The 16,324-nt window shown below is 34.7% G+C and overlaps 1 protein-coding gene across 9 annotated transcripts in view; it reads right to left on the bottom strand.

The window, feature by feature from the left end:
* Window positions 1-16,324, bottom strand: part of SMAD2 (SMAD family member 2) — an 87,464-nt gene that overhangs the window by 18,925 nt on the left and 52,215 nt on the right. For 6 of the 9 annotated variants that reach the window (XM_017529677.2, XM_017529678.2, XM_017529673.2 and 3 more), the window contains 4 exons: window positions 14,922-15,011; window positions 13,715-13,908; window positions 12,765-12,899; window positions 9,659-9,733 (listed from right to left, as the gene is read on the bottom strand). In XM_017529677.2, the coding sequence (XP_017385166.1) occupies window positions 9,659-9,733; window positions 12,765-12,899; window positions 13,715-13,908; window positions 14,922-15,011 (494 nt within the window). The remainder of the gene's footprint in view (window positions 1-9,658; window positions 9,734-12,764; window positions 12,900-13,714; window positions 13,909-14,921; window positions 15,012-16,324) is intronic. The other 3 variants (XM_017529681.2, XM_017529679.2, XM_017529680.2) reach the window with 1 other exon arrangement.

Raw genomic sequence — 16,324 nt, 5'->3', positions numbered from 1 at the left:
GTAGACCTAAGTTTTCAATTCATTTGGGTAAACACCAAGGAGAAACAAGGCTGCTAAACCATACATATGGTAAAAATATGGTTCGTTTTGTAAGAAATCACCAAACTGTCTTCCAAAGTGGCTATACCGTTTTTCATTCTGACCAGCGATAAATGAGTGTGCCTGTTGCTTCCCATCCTCACCACACCAGCACTAATGAACTCCCTCAGCTTTTGAGAAATTTTTTTATTTCTCCTTCCTTTCTGAAGGACAGCCTTCCGGGTTATAGTATTCTTGGTTGGCAAGGGTACTTTTTTTTTTTTTAGATGGGGCCTCACTCTGTCACCCATGTTGGAGTGAAGGGCAGTAGCACAATCTTGGCTCAGTACAACCCCTGCCTCCTAGGCCCAAGCAATTCTCCCACCTTAGCCTCCTGAGCAGCTGGGACCACAGGTGCATACTACCATACTCGGCTAATTTCAGTTTTGTTTTTTAATTCTTTCAGCCCTTTAAATACACCACCCATCTCTCCTGGTGTGCAACCTTTCTTTTTTTTTTGAGACAGAGTTTCGCTCTTGTTACCCAGGCTGGAGTGCAATGGCGCGATCTCGGCTCACCGCAACCTCCACCTCCTGGGTTCAGGCAATTCTCCTGCCTCAGCCTCCTGAGTAGCTGGGATTACAGGCACGCGCCACCATGCCCAGCTAATTTTTTGTAGTTTTAGNTAGTTTTAGTAGAGACGGGGTTTCACCGTGTTGACCAGGATGGTCTCGATCTCTTGACCTCGTGATCCACCCGCCTCGGCCTCCCAAAGTGCTGGGATTACAGGCGTGAGCCACCGCGCCTGGCCGGTCTGCAAACTTTCTGGTGAGAAATCTGATTGTCTAATGAAGACTTCCTTGTTATGTGGCATATTGCTTTTTCTCTTGCTGCTTTTATTCACAATAGCAAAGATACAGAAAACAACCCAAGTGTCCCATCAACAGATGAATGAAAAAAGAAACGGTGGGTTACACACACAACTGAATGTTATTCAGCCTTAAAAAGAGATATCCTACCACTTTTGGCATAGATGAATCTGGAAGACATTATGCTAATGGAAATAAGGTGGACATAGAAAGAAACATGACATAATCTCATATGTGGGGTTTTTTGTTAACCAAATACATAGAAACACAATAAAATGGCGATTACAGGTTGGGGGGAAACAGGAGGATTATAGGTCAAAGGGTATAAAAAAAAAGTTGTACCTATGTAAGGTAAGCCTAAGAGATCTAATGTACAACCTGAGGACTACAGTTGCAATATTGTGTCATACACTGGAAATTTAGAGTTGATCACACACACAAAGAGGTGACTTTATCACACACACAAACAGCTGACTATTGAGATGATGGATTTAGTTTACTATTGTAACCATTTCACTACATACACCAAACATCATGTTATACACCTTAAAAATATACAATAAAAATGTATGCTTTAAAAAGTCTAATTTACTAAAATATAGACCAAAGTGTTCACAAACCTTCCAGAAAACTGGGAATCACCCTGGATTGTTCTTTCGACCTTATCCCCAAAATGATAACTAATTATATTCTAAACCTCAGCAATATGTACCAAAAGCACCCATTTCTCCCCCATGTCACCTAAAATCAGCCAGAGATATAGTGTAGTAAACAAGAGCAGGAACTCTAGAATCTGACATCCTACTGAATTTCTCTGCATTTTCTAGCTATTTTCCGGAGGTTAATTACAGCGTTGTGTTTTTAATTTCTGGTAAAAGTTGAACCTTTTAAAATTTTAATTTGTTGCTAGATACAATTACATGTAATGCTTAAGTTTTCCTGTTCTAACTATTCTAATTTTTTATAATGAATATCCATTTGTTGTATTATTTGAAATGTTACATCATAACCTAACTTTTATCTGACATAGAATGGTAGAAATAAGAGGTTAAGCCTCCCTGCCAAAGTGAACACAACTGTCAAATTCAGCTTATGAAATATATAATGCACAAATAACCATTTTCTCATTTCTTGTTTTAAAAAACTTAATCCCCAATGTGATACCATCTTAGGTTTTACATATTCCCAAATTTTCTATGAGCATAATTCCGTTCATAATGAGAAAAAAAGCAGCTTTTGTTTTTATTAGAAACTCCTATAGAGTTCCCCTTACAGTTAGTAGGTAGAAGACTGGGGAAATCCTTTGCTTCTGAAATAGAGGTAAGACAATAAATTTTAAAACTCCTATTTTTCTTTAAAGTTATCTTACAGATATAGATCCAAATAAGTCTGCAGGAACTAATTTAGAGAGAGGGATGAGTTCCTCCTCAGTTAAGACAGTGGTAATCACTTTCACTACTGATAGCATCTGCCAAATCAGGACACAAAGGACTGGGCCTGCCAAAAGCGAAGCCAATTAAAATTTCACTGGCCATGCACAGACAATGGGAACCTAAGAAGCTGCAAGCACAGAGCTAGTCCTCTTCACTAGTCAGTTCCAATACATGTTTTTAGCTGAGTACATGGTAGCACAGGAAGTCTTGGGCAAGGCTGGAAAGCAATGAGAATATGCAGCCTCATGCCTCAAAGTCCTGCTGAGGTAGAGGACTGATCCTCCCTGAAACCTGAGTGATGTGATATTAAAGCATGGAATTATCACATTTCCAACTCAAATCCTAAGAGCAGGGAAGGGATCAGCTCCTCAACTTAGCAATTGGAGAGAGAAAAGGGTGGGTCTTTCCAAAGAAAGCATATTTATTTTAGTCTCTATTATTTTATATAAAATACCCAGTATCTAGTTAAAAACAAAAGATATTCAAAGATGGAGGAAAAAAATAACCCATAATCAAGAGATAAACAGTCAACAAAAGCAGGCCATATTACATATTAACTGGACACAAATTATCAATGATTTTTACATGAAAATTATATAGCTAAAACATAAATTATCTGAAATAAAAAATACATTTAACTGGATTAAAAGCAGACCCAAACTCAGACTCACATACATATTATCACTTGATTTTCAACAAAGGAGCCAATGTAAATCAATGGAGAAAGGAAAGCCTCCCCAAGAAACGGTGCTAAAACAAATGAAAGAAATGTCTGTAGGAAAGGAACAAAAAGCAGCAAAAAGGAGCAAACATGGTATATATGTAGGTAAATACAAAACACTCCTTTTTATCCCTTCTCATTTTCTTTAAAAATCAACTTAAAGTCTAAAGCAAAAATAACACTGTACCTTGGGGGTCATACATTTTTATTAAGTAAAATACATGTCAATAATCGCACAAACAACAGAGGTGGATGAATGAAATTATAGTAGTGTAAGTTCTTAAATTTTACAAGACATTGTAAATAAAATATTACAACTTAAGTAACCTTCTGGGTATAACATGGTAAGTACAATGTAATGACCAGAATACCAACTGAGAAAATAATACTGTTATTGGTAAAAAGCCAAGAGAGTAAATAGAATGAAACAAAAATCACTTGATTAGTCTAAAAGGCAGGAAAACTGAAAAACAAAAACTAGAGAGAACAAATAGAAAAACATCTGCAAAATGGTAGCCTAAACCCAATGGTATCAATAATTCCTCTAAATATAAGTGAATTAAATTTTCCAACTAAAAGACAAAAATTGTTAAATAAAACCAAAAAAATGCTGTCCAAGAAACACACCATAAATACAAAGATTCAGATAAACTGAAAGAAATAAAAATACATCATGTAACCACTGAGGTAAGAAAAAAGATATGGTGATGTTTATATGAATTCATTAGGACAATGTAGTAATTCTAAATGCATATCATCTCTGTATCATAGTAACAGAGATTAAAGATATATGAAACAAAAACTCACAGGACTAAAGGCAGAAACAGGTGACTCCAAAATCAGAGCTGGTGATTTTGTCATCGTAACTGACAAAGGAGATTTAAAAAATATCATACAGGATTAAGAAGATATAAACACCGTCAACCACCCTGACCTAAATGACATTTAGAACACTATAATACATTATTTACAATGAATATATGAAATTCTTATCAAGATAAGCTACAGGTTGTAGCATAAAATAATTTTCACAAATTTCCAAGGACTAAAGTCACACACACTATGTGCTGGACTGTAACACAATTAAATGAGACATCAATGAAGTATCTAGAAAATCCTCACACTCCTTTAAAAAACTCAAACTTCTAAATAAGCCATGAATCAAGAAGAATTAGAAAATAAAAATATAAAATTTGTAATATACAGCTAACAAAGTTTAGAGGGAAATCTATAGCTTTAAATGCTTACATTATAAACAAATTGATGATCTAAATGTATACAAGAGGCTAGAAAGAGATTAACTGAAAAGTAGACAAAAAGATGATGAATACAAACAAGTGTAATAGAAAAGAGACCAAGATAACAGAAAAAATTAACAAGACAAAAAATTGGTCCTTTGAGACTACTGATAAATCCCTTGCAAGATGTTTTAATAAAAAATTAAAAAGTCAAATTAGTAACATCCTAAGTTTTAAAATGGATCTCACATACATTAAAGGAATAACAAATATCAGAAATAACTTTGTATAAATAAATTCTTCAGCCTGGGCAACAAAGTGAACCCATCTCCATATAAAACAAAGAAATTAGCCAGGCACAGTGGCATGTACCTGTGGTCCCAGCTCCTCAGGGGGCTAAAATTGGGAGGATTGCCTGAGCCTGGGAAGTTGAGGCTGCAGGGAGTCAACTATGCCATTGCACTCCAGCCTGGGCAACAGAGTGAGACCCTGTCTCAATCAGTCCTACAGCTTAGATGAAATGAACACATTTCTAACAAAATACAAGTTTATCAAACACATATACAAAATTAAAAATGTAAATAGGCCGGGCGCGGTGGCTCAAGCCTGTAATCCCAGCACTTTGGGAGGCCGAGGCGGGTGGATCACGAGGTCAAGAGATGGAGACCATCCTGGTCAACATGGTGAAACCCCGTCTCTACTGAAAATACAAAAAATTAGCTGGGCATGGTGGTGCATGCCTGTAATCCCAGCTACTCAGGAGGCTGAGGCAGGAGAATTGCCTGAACCCAGGAGGCGGAGGTTGCGGTGAGCCGAGATCGCGCCATTGCACTCCAGCCTGGGTAACAAGAGTGAAACTCCGTCTCCAAAAAAAAAAAAAAAAAATGTAAATAATCCTCAATTTAAAAATCCCTTTCCTACAAGAGATGGTTTCCCTGGTAAAATCTATTGACTTTTTTTTTGGATACAGGGTCTCAGGTTTTGCCCAGGCTGGGGTACAGCAGTGCAAACATGGCTCACTGCAACCTCAACCTCGTGGGCTAAAATGACCCTCCTGCCTTAGCCTCTTAAGTAGCTGGGACCACAGGTGAATGTCACTACCCTGGCTAATTAAAAAAATATATATATTTGTAGAGACGAGGTCTTGCTTTGTTACCTAGACTGGTCTTGACCTCCTGCGCTCAAGCAATTCTCCAGCCTTGGCCTCCTCAAGTGCTGGGATTACAGGTGAGAACCATCATGCCCAGTCCTATCAAAAATTTAAGAAAGAAATAAGGCCGACCTAAAAGAAACCCCTTCAGAAAACAGGAGAAAGCCCTTTCCAACACATTTTATTGGCATTAAAACTAATCAACACATTAGAAGGGAAAAAACCCTATAGGCCAATCTCTCATAAATATAAATAGAAAAAAAATCTCAAAAATAAAACAATTCAATCAAATCCACGAATTTACATGATCCTCTTGCAAATGCAGAAAAAAATTCAAGAGCCATTCATAAAACACAATTAGAACATTAAGAACAAAAAGGAAAAGGAACTTCCTCAATCAGATAAAATCTCTAAAATATCCACAACATCAAACTTAAAGGGGGAACTGTAAAATGTATTCCTCCTATAATCAGAACAATGCACAAACGTCCATTCTTATAACTTCAACACTTTATTGTTGAAGGTCTTAGGACGGAAAAAGGAAAAAGCATAAAGACTGGGGGGAAAAAATTGTCCTTATCAACAGATGACATGGCTGTATATGCAGAAAATCTCAAGAATCTACAAAAGTCTAGAACCAAGAAGTCAATTTAGCAAGGATGCAAAAGAAAAGATTAATATACAAAAATCAAATATTTCCCATATCCTAAGAACAAACAGTTGGAAAATAAAATGTAAAAGCAAAAACATGTATAACAGCACTAAAAGTACAAAATACTAAAAAATTTACCTAATGAACGACATGCTATACATCTACATCAAAAACTGTAACAACATGGCAGAAATAAGGCATAGTTAAAACTAACATGAAATTGTCAAGTCTAATCCCTCATTTTTGACAAAAACCTTTCTTTCCTACTTTATAGAGATGATCCTAAACCACAAAGGTCAAGTGCTTCTATGTCTGGATCTCAATTGTTTTCCTTCAAATCGTTGTGCAATCTACTATCTTCCTTTTTCTGAAGGGTTGACTTCTAACATTTTCTTTAGCTACATTCATACAGTGCTTATTACAGGTTAGGAACACGTAGATGGATTATAAATATTAGGCCTGTTAATACCCTATGAGTTAAGTGCCATTATTATCCCTGTTTTACAGATTTTAAAACTAGGTTACCTAGCTAGTATATGGAAAAGAAACATTTTAAACTCAGGTAGTCTAGCTCAGAATCTGACAATGCTATCTTGATTATATGCATTTGCTTAAGAGAAGTAGTCTTGTAAGTGGAGTAAGTGAACACTATCTAGGAGAACACATAACTACTTGTTTACAAAAAGAAAAAATTAAAAAATATTTTCTATTTAATCTCATCCTTCAATTTCTAATTTTTGTTTATATTTTAAAGTGTATATAACTTACAAATAACTAAATACACATATGAGTAGGATAGTCTCAAAATCTTAATACTCACTGTATTAGCTTCCTAGGGCTTGCTCTAACAAAATACCACAAACTGGGTGGCTTAAAACAACAGAAATTTATTTTCTCAGAGCTCTGGAGGACATAAGTCCCAAGTCAAGGTGTCAGCAAAGCCATGCTCTCTCAAAGGCTCAAGGGGAGAATCTGTTCTATGCCTTTCTCTTAAGCTTTTGGGTTTCGCATTAGGAACTGCTCAGCTTGCGGCTACTAACCCCAGTTATCTGCCTCCATCTTCATATGGCGCATTCTTCCCTATCTTATAAAGACACCAGTCATATAGAATTAGGTGTCCATCGTTCAGTATGACTTCATCTTAATTACATTTACAAAGATGCTACTTCCAAAGGAGGCCACATTCTGAAGTATTGGAGGTTAGGACCTCATTGTATCTTCTGGGACACGGGCAGATTAAAAAACCCTTTAAGTCTCTTTGTTAGTATATCTTGGACCAAGCATAGTGTATGTAGAAGATACAAAACTAAATTGAGAGTTATAAAATCCACACTTTATGATTATATTCTATTTCTCTATATACCTATTTAAACAAATATGTTCATAAAAATCATGACTTGAAAAGGGACTGATTTTACAATACTACAAAGGTTAATCAAACTTTTCAATTTCTTAACGATGTCCAGCCTGATCTCTAATGTCCACAGGACTATAAAGAAAGAATAAAGTCTTGACCAGAGAAATCTAAAAAAAAAAAAAAAAAAAAAAAAGTAACAAGTGCTTGTTCATATAGTTACTCATCATGCCCAATTTATCCTCTGGTTGCCCTTTTAAAAAATTTCACTTCATTTTTTTTTCCCAGCAGGATTCCCTCTGGAAGGTATGAACCACAGTTAGAGAGGTGGCCAACTGTGCTCTAAACTGGAGCCCTGCATCAGTCAGAATTGTTTCTTGCCATGGCCCCGAGAAAGAGAGAAACTGATATTGGGTAAGAGGCTGGCAGCCAAACCAACTGCTGGCATCTGATGAATCAGATATTGCCATACGGTAATTTTAAACATGTCATTCAGAAAGCCAGTAACACTACTCCACTGAAACACAAATATTAGGTTGGGTTCAAAGTTAGCCCCAACACTGCAATCATTTTAGCTGGCTGACTCAGGTTATTCTCTACTTTTTTACATTGATTCATTTATCATAGCCAATACTTGTATTATTGCTCCCTCTGTTTCAGTTACATTGTTGAATAGGTGTCTGTGCACTAATTAGAATACCTACAGCCTTTTTTAACTGGCTTCTTTCACTTATCATACTGCTTTCCAGGTCCATCCATGTTGCTAACTTCAAACTTCATGTTGTACTGTCATTCCTTTATATGGTTGAATAACTCTATTGCAGGAACATACCTCATCTTATTTATCCATTCATCATTTGATGAACATCTGAGTTGTTTTGAATATTAACACTTGCATAAATGGTCATGTACAAGTTTTTGAGTAGACATGTTTTCAATTTGCTCGGGTACACAGCTGGCCACATATGTTAACTCTATATTTAGCTTTCTGAGGAACAGCAAACTTTTCCAAAGTGCTGAACCATTTAACATTCCTACCAGCAATATATGAGGACTCCAATTTCTCCACATCCTCACCAACATTTGTAATTGTCCTTTTTTGATTATAGCCATCTAGGGGGTGTGAGGTAGTATCTCACTGTGGTTTATGATGTTCAGTATCTTTTCATGTCATTCACTTTTTAATGTCACAGTAACAGCTGTCCATCACAGGCAAAAAAGAATATTATTGCTTCAAGAAGAGAGTTGATATCTAATGTTAGAAAGACATGTGGAAAATCAAATATCATTTGCATTAAGATATTTGCATTAAGATGTATAACATGCTATTTCCAACGTTCATTATTAGATTATCTACCTTTCTTAGTTATCTGGTACCCCTAAACAGCCAAATATATGATTAGCTACAGCAGAAACTTCTTTACCTGGGAATCTAAAAAATGGAAGGATTTAAACAACAGAATTATTGTAACCCCTCCCTCCCCCACCAACGGTAATCCATCTTAAAATAATTTAATTATCATAACCACAAAATACATTAGTATTAAGATGTGGAGAAAGACTGATAGCATAATTTGTTTATGATATTAAGACTGATAGCATATATTGGCTGTGATAATTGGCTGTGATATTATTAAGGTGTCCAATAGTTAAGATACAGACAGAATGAAATGAATCAAACTGGACAATTACAATAACATCAAAGTCATTTCACTGGTAATTTATTAGTTCTGCTGAGTTATACATTGTATTACATAAAATGCGATTTAAAGCTTTCTCTATCATTGTTTGGAATTTATAGCTAAATATAAGAAATTAATCTACTATAATTAAAAACTCACTATTAGGTTCAAGGAGCAGTGAACAGCTGATCCCTATCCTTCAACCCCAAATTCCTCTGAAAATCTGTTATTTGACTAATTATGGTCTTTTATCACAGAGAGTTATTTAGTCACAGGGTTAACTAAAACTTTCAACAGAAGCATATACTTAAAAAGAAATAAAAGCATGTGCATGTTTTCAAATTTTCCACTTACTCTAATAAAAAAATTAACAATTACTCTGCAGAATATACAGTAATTTTTCAGTGACAACATGGACCCCTTTGATGGTTCAGATATGTTAAATCAAGATAGAAGATCATCTTTTGTGAGTTTCAAACAATATCAGAAATGTATATCTAATCACTGAGGAATTTTCAAAGACTTATTTATTTATTTTTACCTGTGTCCATACTTTGATTCAACTGTTGGTCACTTGTTTCTCCATCTTCACTGATATACCCAGGAGGTGGCGTTTCTACAAAAGTTTAAAACAAATCAAGCATAGCTGCAACATAATCTCACTACCTTTTCCCCCAGCTACCAAAGGTAACCAATGAATCACTCCAAATAACAAATAATGTTATATAATATTATTATAAAAGTAATATTGCATACGGAGGGTGTATGGTTCAGGACCCTGTCTAAATTTTGCAGGTGAATCCTTAACATCTACTTTTAATAAACTCCTGCTCTCTGGACATATTTTCTCAGACATTATCTACATATCTTGCTCCTTCCTATAGGTACATATTCTGGGGCAAGAGCCAAAAATGTAACTTCAAAAATGCCTCAGATCTGAATCAGTAGGCTGCAAAACCATTAGTAACTACAATGTTTTTCGTTGTTGTCGTTGTTTAATCTAATGAGCATCATTATTTTATGAGGACTTAGAAAATTAAAAGCACATGCACACAAGATTTTGGATTATAAAAGTATTAAATATTACAGGCTTACAACTTACACTAAGCTCTATAGGCTAAAATAGGGTAGTATGGTTCAGGATTGGTCCAGCCTGAATTCTACCTAAAGAGTATATTTCTCCAAGGATTCCTAACTGGTAAAGTCTAAGCATTTGAAGCAGAACATTCAATTCAAATATACACTACTGCATAAAAATGTAAAATGCTCCATGAAAATAAACATTAGGATACTAACATGTTATTTCCAATATGCTGTCTGAATAAAACATTTATGTTCAGAAAGGTACCTGAATAGCTGAATAAACTACATATAAAATAAAATCATGTATACAATTTCATCAATTGTAATTCCCAGGAGGAAAAACAAGTTCAAAAGATTTTCATCAGTTTAACATTTACATTGCTGAACATTTTTGAGCAATTCAATAACACCGACACATATCCAAAAAGAATTTTCAAATTAGCAAAAGAAAGAGGCTGGGCATGGTGGTTCACGCCTGTAATCCCAGCACTTTGAGAGGTGAAGGTGGGCAGACCACCTGAGGTCGGGAGTTTGAGACCAGCCTGACCAACATGGAGAAACCCCATCTCTACTAAAAATACAAAATTAGCCAGGCATGGTGGCACATGCCTGTAATCCCAGCTTGCTCAGTATGCTGAGGCAGGAGAATCACTTGAACCCAGGAGGCAGAGGTTGTGGTGAGCCAAGATCACGCCATTGCATCCAGCCAGGGCAACAAGAATGAAACTCCATCTCAAAGGAAAAAAAAAGGGGGGGGGAGGGGGGCGACAGGAGGGTTAAGGGTATCCTTCAATAACCTTTTACAGTATCTATTCAATAAGCTAACTATAAACTTTAAGTATTGAACTTTTCATTTAAGTGTCAGTACCCCCAAATTTTTAAAACAAAAATTCTAAGAATACACTATCTTCATATACTCAAACAATAAAGAACATAAGTTTACATATTATGCATATTTTAAAAATTAAAACTAATAAAATTAAACAGAGCTAAGCTTTGTGAGTTTAACCAGTATCTCAAAGATCTAATCAGAAAGAAATGCTCAACCTTAAAATGTGTATCCTATTTTTTCCATTATCATTATAATAAATAATAAAGCTATTAGCATTTTCAAGAAAATGTTAAAATTTCCTTTAAGTGGTTTTGCTGTTGCTTGGAACTGGATAAAGCCCCACTGTCTAGAAAAGCAAATGGGTATAATCTACTTCTATTTTCTACTTTATAAAATATTCCAATCTAAATAATTAAAGGAATAAAAAAGAAAGGAAAAATGAGCCTGAACATTTTCACAAGTAAAAGCCCCTAAACATTCTGGTGAATATCCTTCCAAATAATTACTGGGTATGTGTGTTATAATACTGCATGCTTATACCTAAGTTTCTTAGTATTGCTGGCTGAATAACAGTAATTCCCACACTAATGGCTTAAAATGCCTCCCCTTCCCAACAGCAACATTCACAAAACTCCATTCCCAGCCAAGTTTACAAAAGTAAAACCAAATTTTTCTACCTAGCAATTGCCCTGTTTCACAGTCTCATGTTTTCCCTCATCCTAGTGTATCACACTATACCACACCCACTCCGTCTCTTAACTTTAGGTAGTTTGTGTTTCTTAAAAACCCAAAAAGTAGCCTTAAATCCTCTTCTGGAATAAAACAGTAATCAAAGAAATATACATTGAAACAATCAAAAACCACTTCCCATCTGTAAAACCAGCTATTAAAAAAAAAATACTACTTCTTTTCTTAGTTATCTTTTCTTTTTTTCTTCCTTTTCTATTAAAAACTATCTTCAATGAATAAGCATTATTTCCAACATGGGTACAAGAAATAATAAGTAGTAAAACTGTATTTTAAAATCAAACAAAAAGGGAAACATACAAGAAAAGTTAACAAAGTATTAGTTGTTCTCCTAAAAAAAATAAAAAATGAAAAAGCCAGATATCATATGGTGGAGTATTACTAGATCACATAATATATTAGAACAAAATTTGAGAACCATGTAGCTGAATTCATTTTTCATCAGGAATTACTGAGACATAGACAAAACATAATTAAAACAGAGGTTTTCTGATGTTCAGTATAACATGGAAGTGTTGCTATGTCTATAAAACTAAGTATTATATTTCTTATAAAAATGTTACATTTCTGTTCAATATTACCAAGTTAGCTAAGAAAAAATGATCACTGGGTGGATTTTCAGTTACATATGCTTCGGGGGTTCTTTTTTCCTACACCATTTGTTTTGCTTACATTCTGCATCTCGCTTAGCTTCAACAACTAAGACAAACTTACTAAGATCTTTTCTTTTCTGCTTCTCACAGTACTTTGATTAAAGTCACTGCAAAAGAAAATGAAATATAAAGTAAAACTCTTCTCCAAACAAAACTGTTTAATGTACTAGGCTTATACATTTCACAAGATACTCGCCCAACAAACCAGATTTTTCTATTAAAAACTAAAAAGCATTTTTTAAAAAGTGAAACCACAATTTACTAATACTTGAATGCTTATAAACAAAATTTGTATCTATCCAAGTTTTAGGAGATTCAGAAGGCAAAAATACCTGGAATATAATTACTCTGTGGCTCAATTCCTGCTGGGAAGTTAGTGTTTTCTGGAATGGAGTGAGTATAGTCATCGAGAGGCGGAAGTTCTGTTAGGATCTCAGTGTGTCGGGGCACTAATACTGGAGGCAAAACTGAAAAAGTTCAAGAAATCCAAGTTAACGGCAAAGAGCAAAGGAGAGTGGGGGGACCTTTTTAAGTTTGCAACAAGAAGAAGGCAAAGCAGTTGTAGCTTAATTTTTAAAGTTAGGGTCCACCTATTTGACTATGTATTTAACTAAGTGTCCGTTATTGAAAAAATGACAAATCTGATTATGCCTTTAACTTACATAGTCTACTATTCAAATTTCCAAGTTCTAATTTATCTCAAACTTTTGGGAACAATGTGATCCTGGTAATATTATATTACCATAAAAGTTCATAAATTCCCACTGGAAAAGTTAACAATGTCTTTATCTGTAAAATCAGATATAGGAAATTTTCACAGCTACTGCTATTTTTTTTTAATAGTTTCAGGTAGACAGCTAACTAAATGAAAAGTCTTGTCACAAGCTTTACTAAACAGCTTATATACAAACGATGTCATTAAAGTACTTCTAAAAGCACACCAAGTGCAAAATGCTTGAAAATATGTTACTGCAGCAAAGACATGTAGAAGCACATCAGTGTAGCTCTAAGCAGACTGCCAATCTACAGTATTTCCTGGATACGTACTTTCATGCCAAGTCATGTGCTATTCCAAGAAAGACATATTTTTCCCTCTAAGATATGTTTTCCCATTAAAAATTTTTTAAAAATAAAAAACACTTTACCATCAAATAATATGCACAATTTAAGGTAATTTATTAGAATTTTACACTAAAATTTTCCCGGGTCACAACAGTACCTAAATATACTTAAGTTCAGGCATTTAATACAAAACCAGGAAAAAAACTTGCAACGTTCCTACCTGGTGTCTCAACTCTCTGATAGTGGTAAGGGTTTACACATACTTCATCCTTTTTAAGATTAAAAGCATATTCGCAGTTTTCAATTGCCTTGAGTTCATGATGACTGTGAAGATCAGGCCAGCGCCATAATCGGCAATATATAACATGTGGCAATCCTTTTCGATGGGATACCTGGAGACGACCATCAAGAGACCTATTGGGAAGCAAGGGAAAAAGAAAGGAGGGAACTTTAGAAAAAAAAATGTAGTCAAATGGACTAAATTAGTACATTAAGAGCATAAAGAAAAGAATGACAGCCATTTAGTTAGTTTTAGTGAGAATCAAGAAGAAAAATGTACTATTTAATGGATCTGATAAAAGTATGCAGCAGCACTAGCAAATGTTTCTTATAAATATGTCACATAAATGACTCAAATGCCAATGAAAGGCTAACTACTTGGGAAAAACTGATTTTTAAAAAAGAGTATTATGCAGTTATACTGGAAATACTTTCTCAACTTCTATGTTTAGTCAATCAAACTCATTTTAGAGATGCTTCTAAGGGTATTAATTCTGGAGGTGACTGAACAGTCAAAAAAGAAACTAGTGTGAAGAATGATAAATACCAACAATGATGTGACAGTAACTTCCTCAGACTACTGCAACTCATTACCCAGTTATGACTGTTTTGAGAACTGAGGTATATTTATATAGTTCACAAATAAATGTGGATGGTAATGTATATGATGAGATGAAATGAACAAATACCATATGCAAAAAAAGAGAATGAAATGATTTTTAAAAGTAACATAAAAATGAGTTAACCTACTGTTAACTGTGATATAAGGGGTTCATTAAATATGTATTTATTAGTATAAAGAGATTCTGATAACAAATTTAGCAAAACTGATCATGTATCTACTTAAAAATTAGCCCAACAACAGATTATAATCTGATCTGAAGCTAAAATAAATAGTTATCAAACTTCTTATTCTTTAGGGGATACAATAAAGAAGATTCAAACTAGAAGTGCATTGATTAAAACATCAGCTGAAACATTTAATATATTTGTTATACTGGCAAGCAGATATTTTAAATGCTATGCCTTATTTTACATTAAGGAAACATCCTAGGCAAAATTATACTAAGCAACCCCATATAGGTCTTCCAAAATATACCCCCCCTCCCACAAGATCTCTAGGATTCAACAGAGGGCAGAATATTCACCTGGTTTGTTCAGAGAAGCTGTAAAGGCCTGTTGTATCCCACTGATCTATCGTATTTGGTGTACTCAGTCCCCAAATTTCAGAGCAAGTGCTGTGCATAAATTGAAAAACAAAAAATTGATGTGAACATGGAAGCATGGTTATTCAAAATACCATGATGTAAAACATGGAGAATGTACAGAATACTTCCTTCACCCAGAAAATATACAATTGCTTCACTTTTTCACAGGCATTTAGTGCTGGTTACTATATTTTCTATATGAAGGAAGCCAATAAAATGGAACATGTGACTCCAGATAAGTCATGATTATGTTTTTAAAATGTGAACACCAATGCCCTCTAGCTCAATGAATCACGCCTATAATGCCCTTTCCAATTTCCTCTATTCAAAAGATCTAAAACCTGTGCCATGAGCTTTACTAACAGCGTTTCATTTTACAATCCAGTTTTCAAAAAAATTATCTAAAAACAAATGTCAACTGATTTTTAATATAGAAAAAAAATCCCAATAGACATACATTCACGGTTAAGATTTTTAGGTTATTTGGTCACGATACTTCTAAGTTTTACTGAAAATTACTTTGTTCTCTTATCACTAGAATAGACAAAGAATAGATTTCGAAATCACTCTAATTTAGTATAGCACCTTAAAATTTTTCTCTCATATTTCTTTCCAGACTATGGGCAGCCCGGAGATAATTCTCCCTTTTTCTCTACCTCTACTTCATGTCAAAGTAACTTCTGGTCAGTGAGAGAAGGGAAAGAGCTTAAAACAAAGTTTTGGAATGGAACTTTTGACAGCCAATGTCTCAGGTATTAAGTTGTACTTTTTAAGCTAGTCAAAAGATAATTTCTGAAAAGTTCATTTCTCACATATTACAAAATCATCAAAACTTCAATGCGGAGCAAGGAGTATTTCAAAACATCTTTTGAAAATAAATCAAGGAGCTGATAAAATTTAAAATTTACACGTTAGTAAGCTTAACTGGATCAACATTTCAAAGGGCAATGGTGAGAAGTGCTGGCTTCCTGTGGCTAGGCAACAGAATCACGGGGTATCCTCAGCTTCAGTGCTACAGGTGCTGTCGCATAGCCATCAGGCTGCAGGAACAAGACACAATCGGCTTTAGGGGCTACAGTGACCGGACGGTTCAAAACAAAACATGTTCAGAAATTTTCCAGCACCTCACTGAAGTGTTTTATAGATTCTCTTGCTTTTTCAGGCTGCAATATTTACCAGACAATAAAAGTCAGAAAACGCCAGGTAAATTACAGCTAACTTAGACCTTTGCCTTTTTTCCAAAGATAAACTGATTTAAAACCCTGACATTAATGATTTAAAAGATCTGTCAAATAACTATTGGAAATATATAACACGATGTAGTTTAAATCACAACAGAGTCA

This window comes from Cebus imitator, unplaced genomic scaffold (genome assembly GCF_001604975.1).
Source record: "Cebus imitator isolate Cc_AM_T3 unplaced genomic scaffold, Cebus_imitator-1.0 Scaffold60, whole genome shotgun sequence".
NCBI classification, from domain to species: Eukaryota; Metazoa; Chordata; class Mammalia; order Primates; family Cebidae; genus Cebus; species Cebus imitator.
Note: the sequence above shows the minus strand (reverse complement) of the source record. Positions and strands in the feature narration are given on the sequence as shown.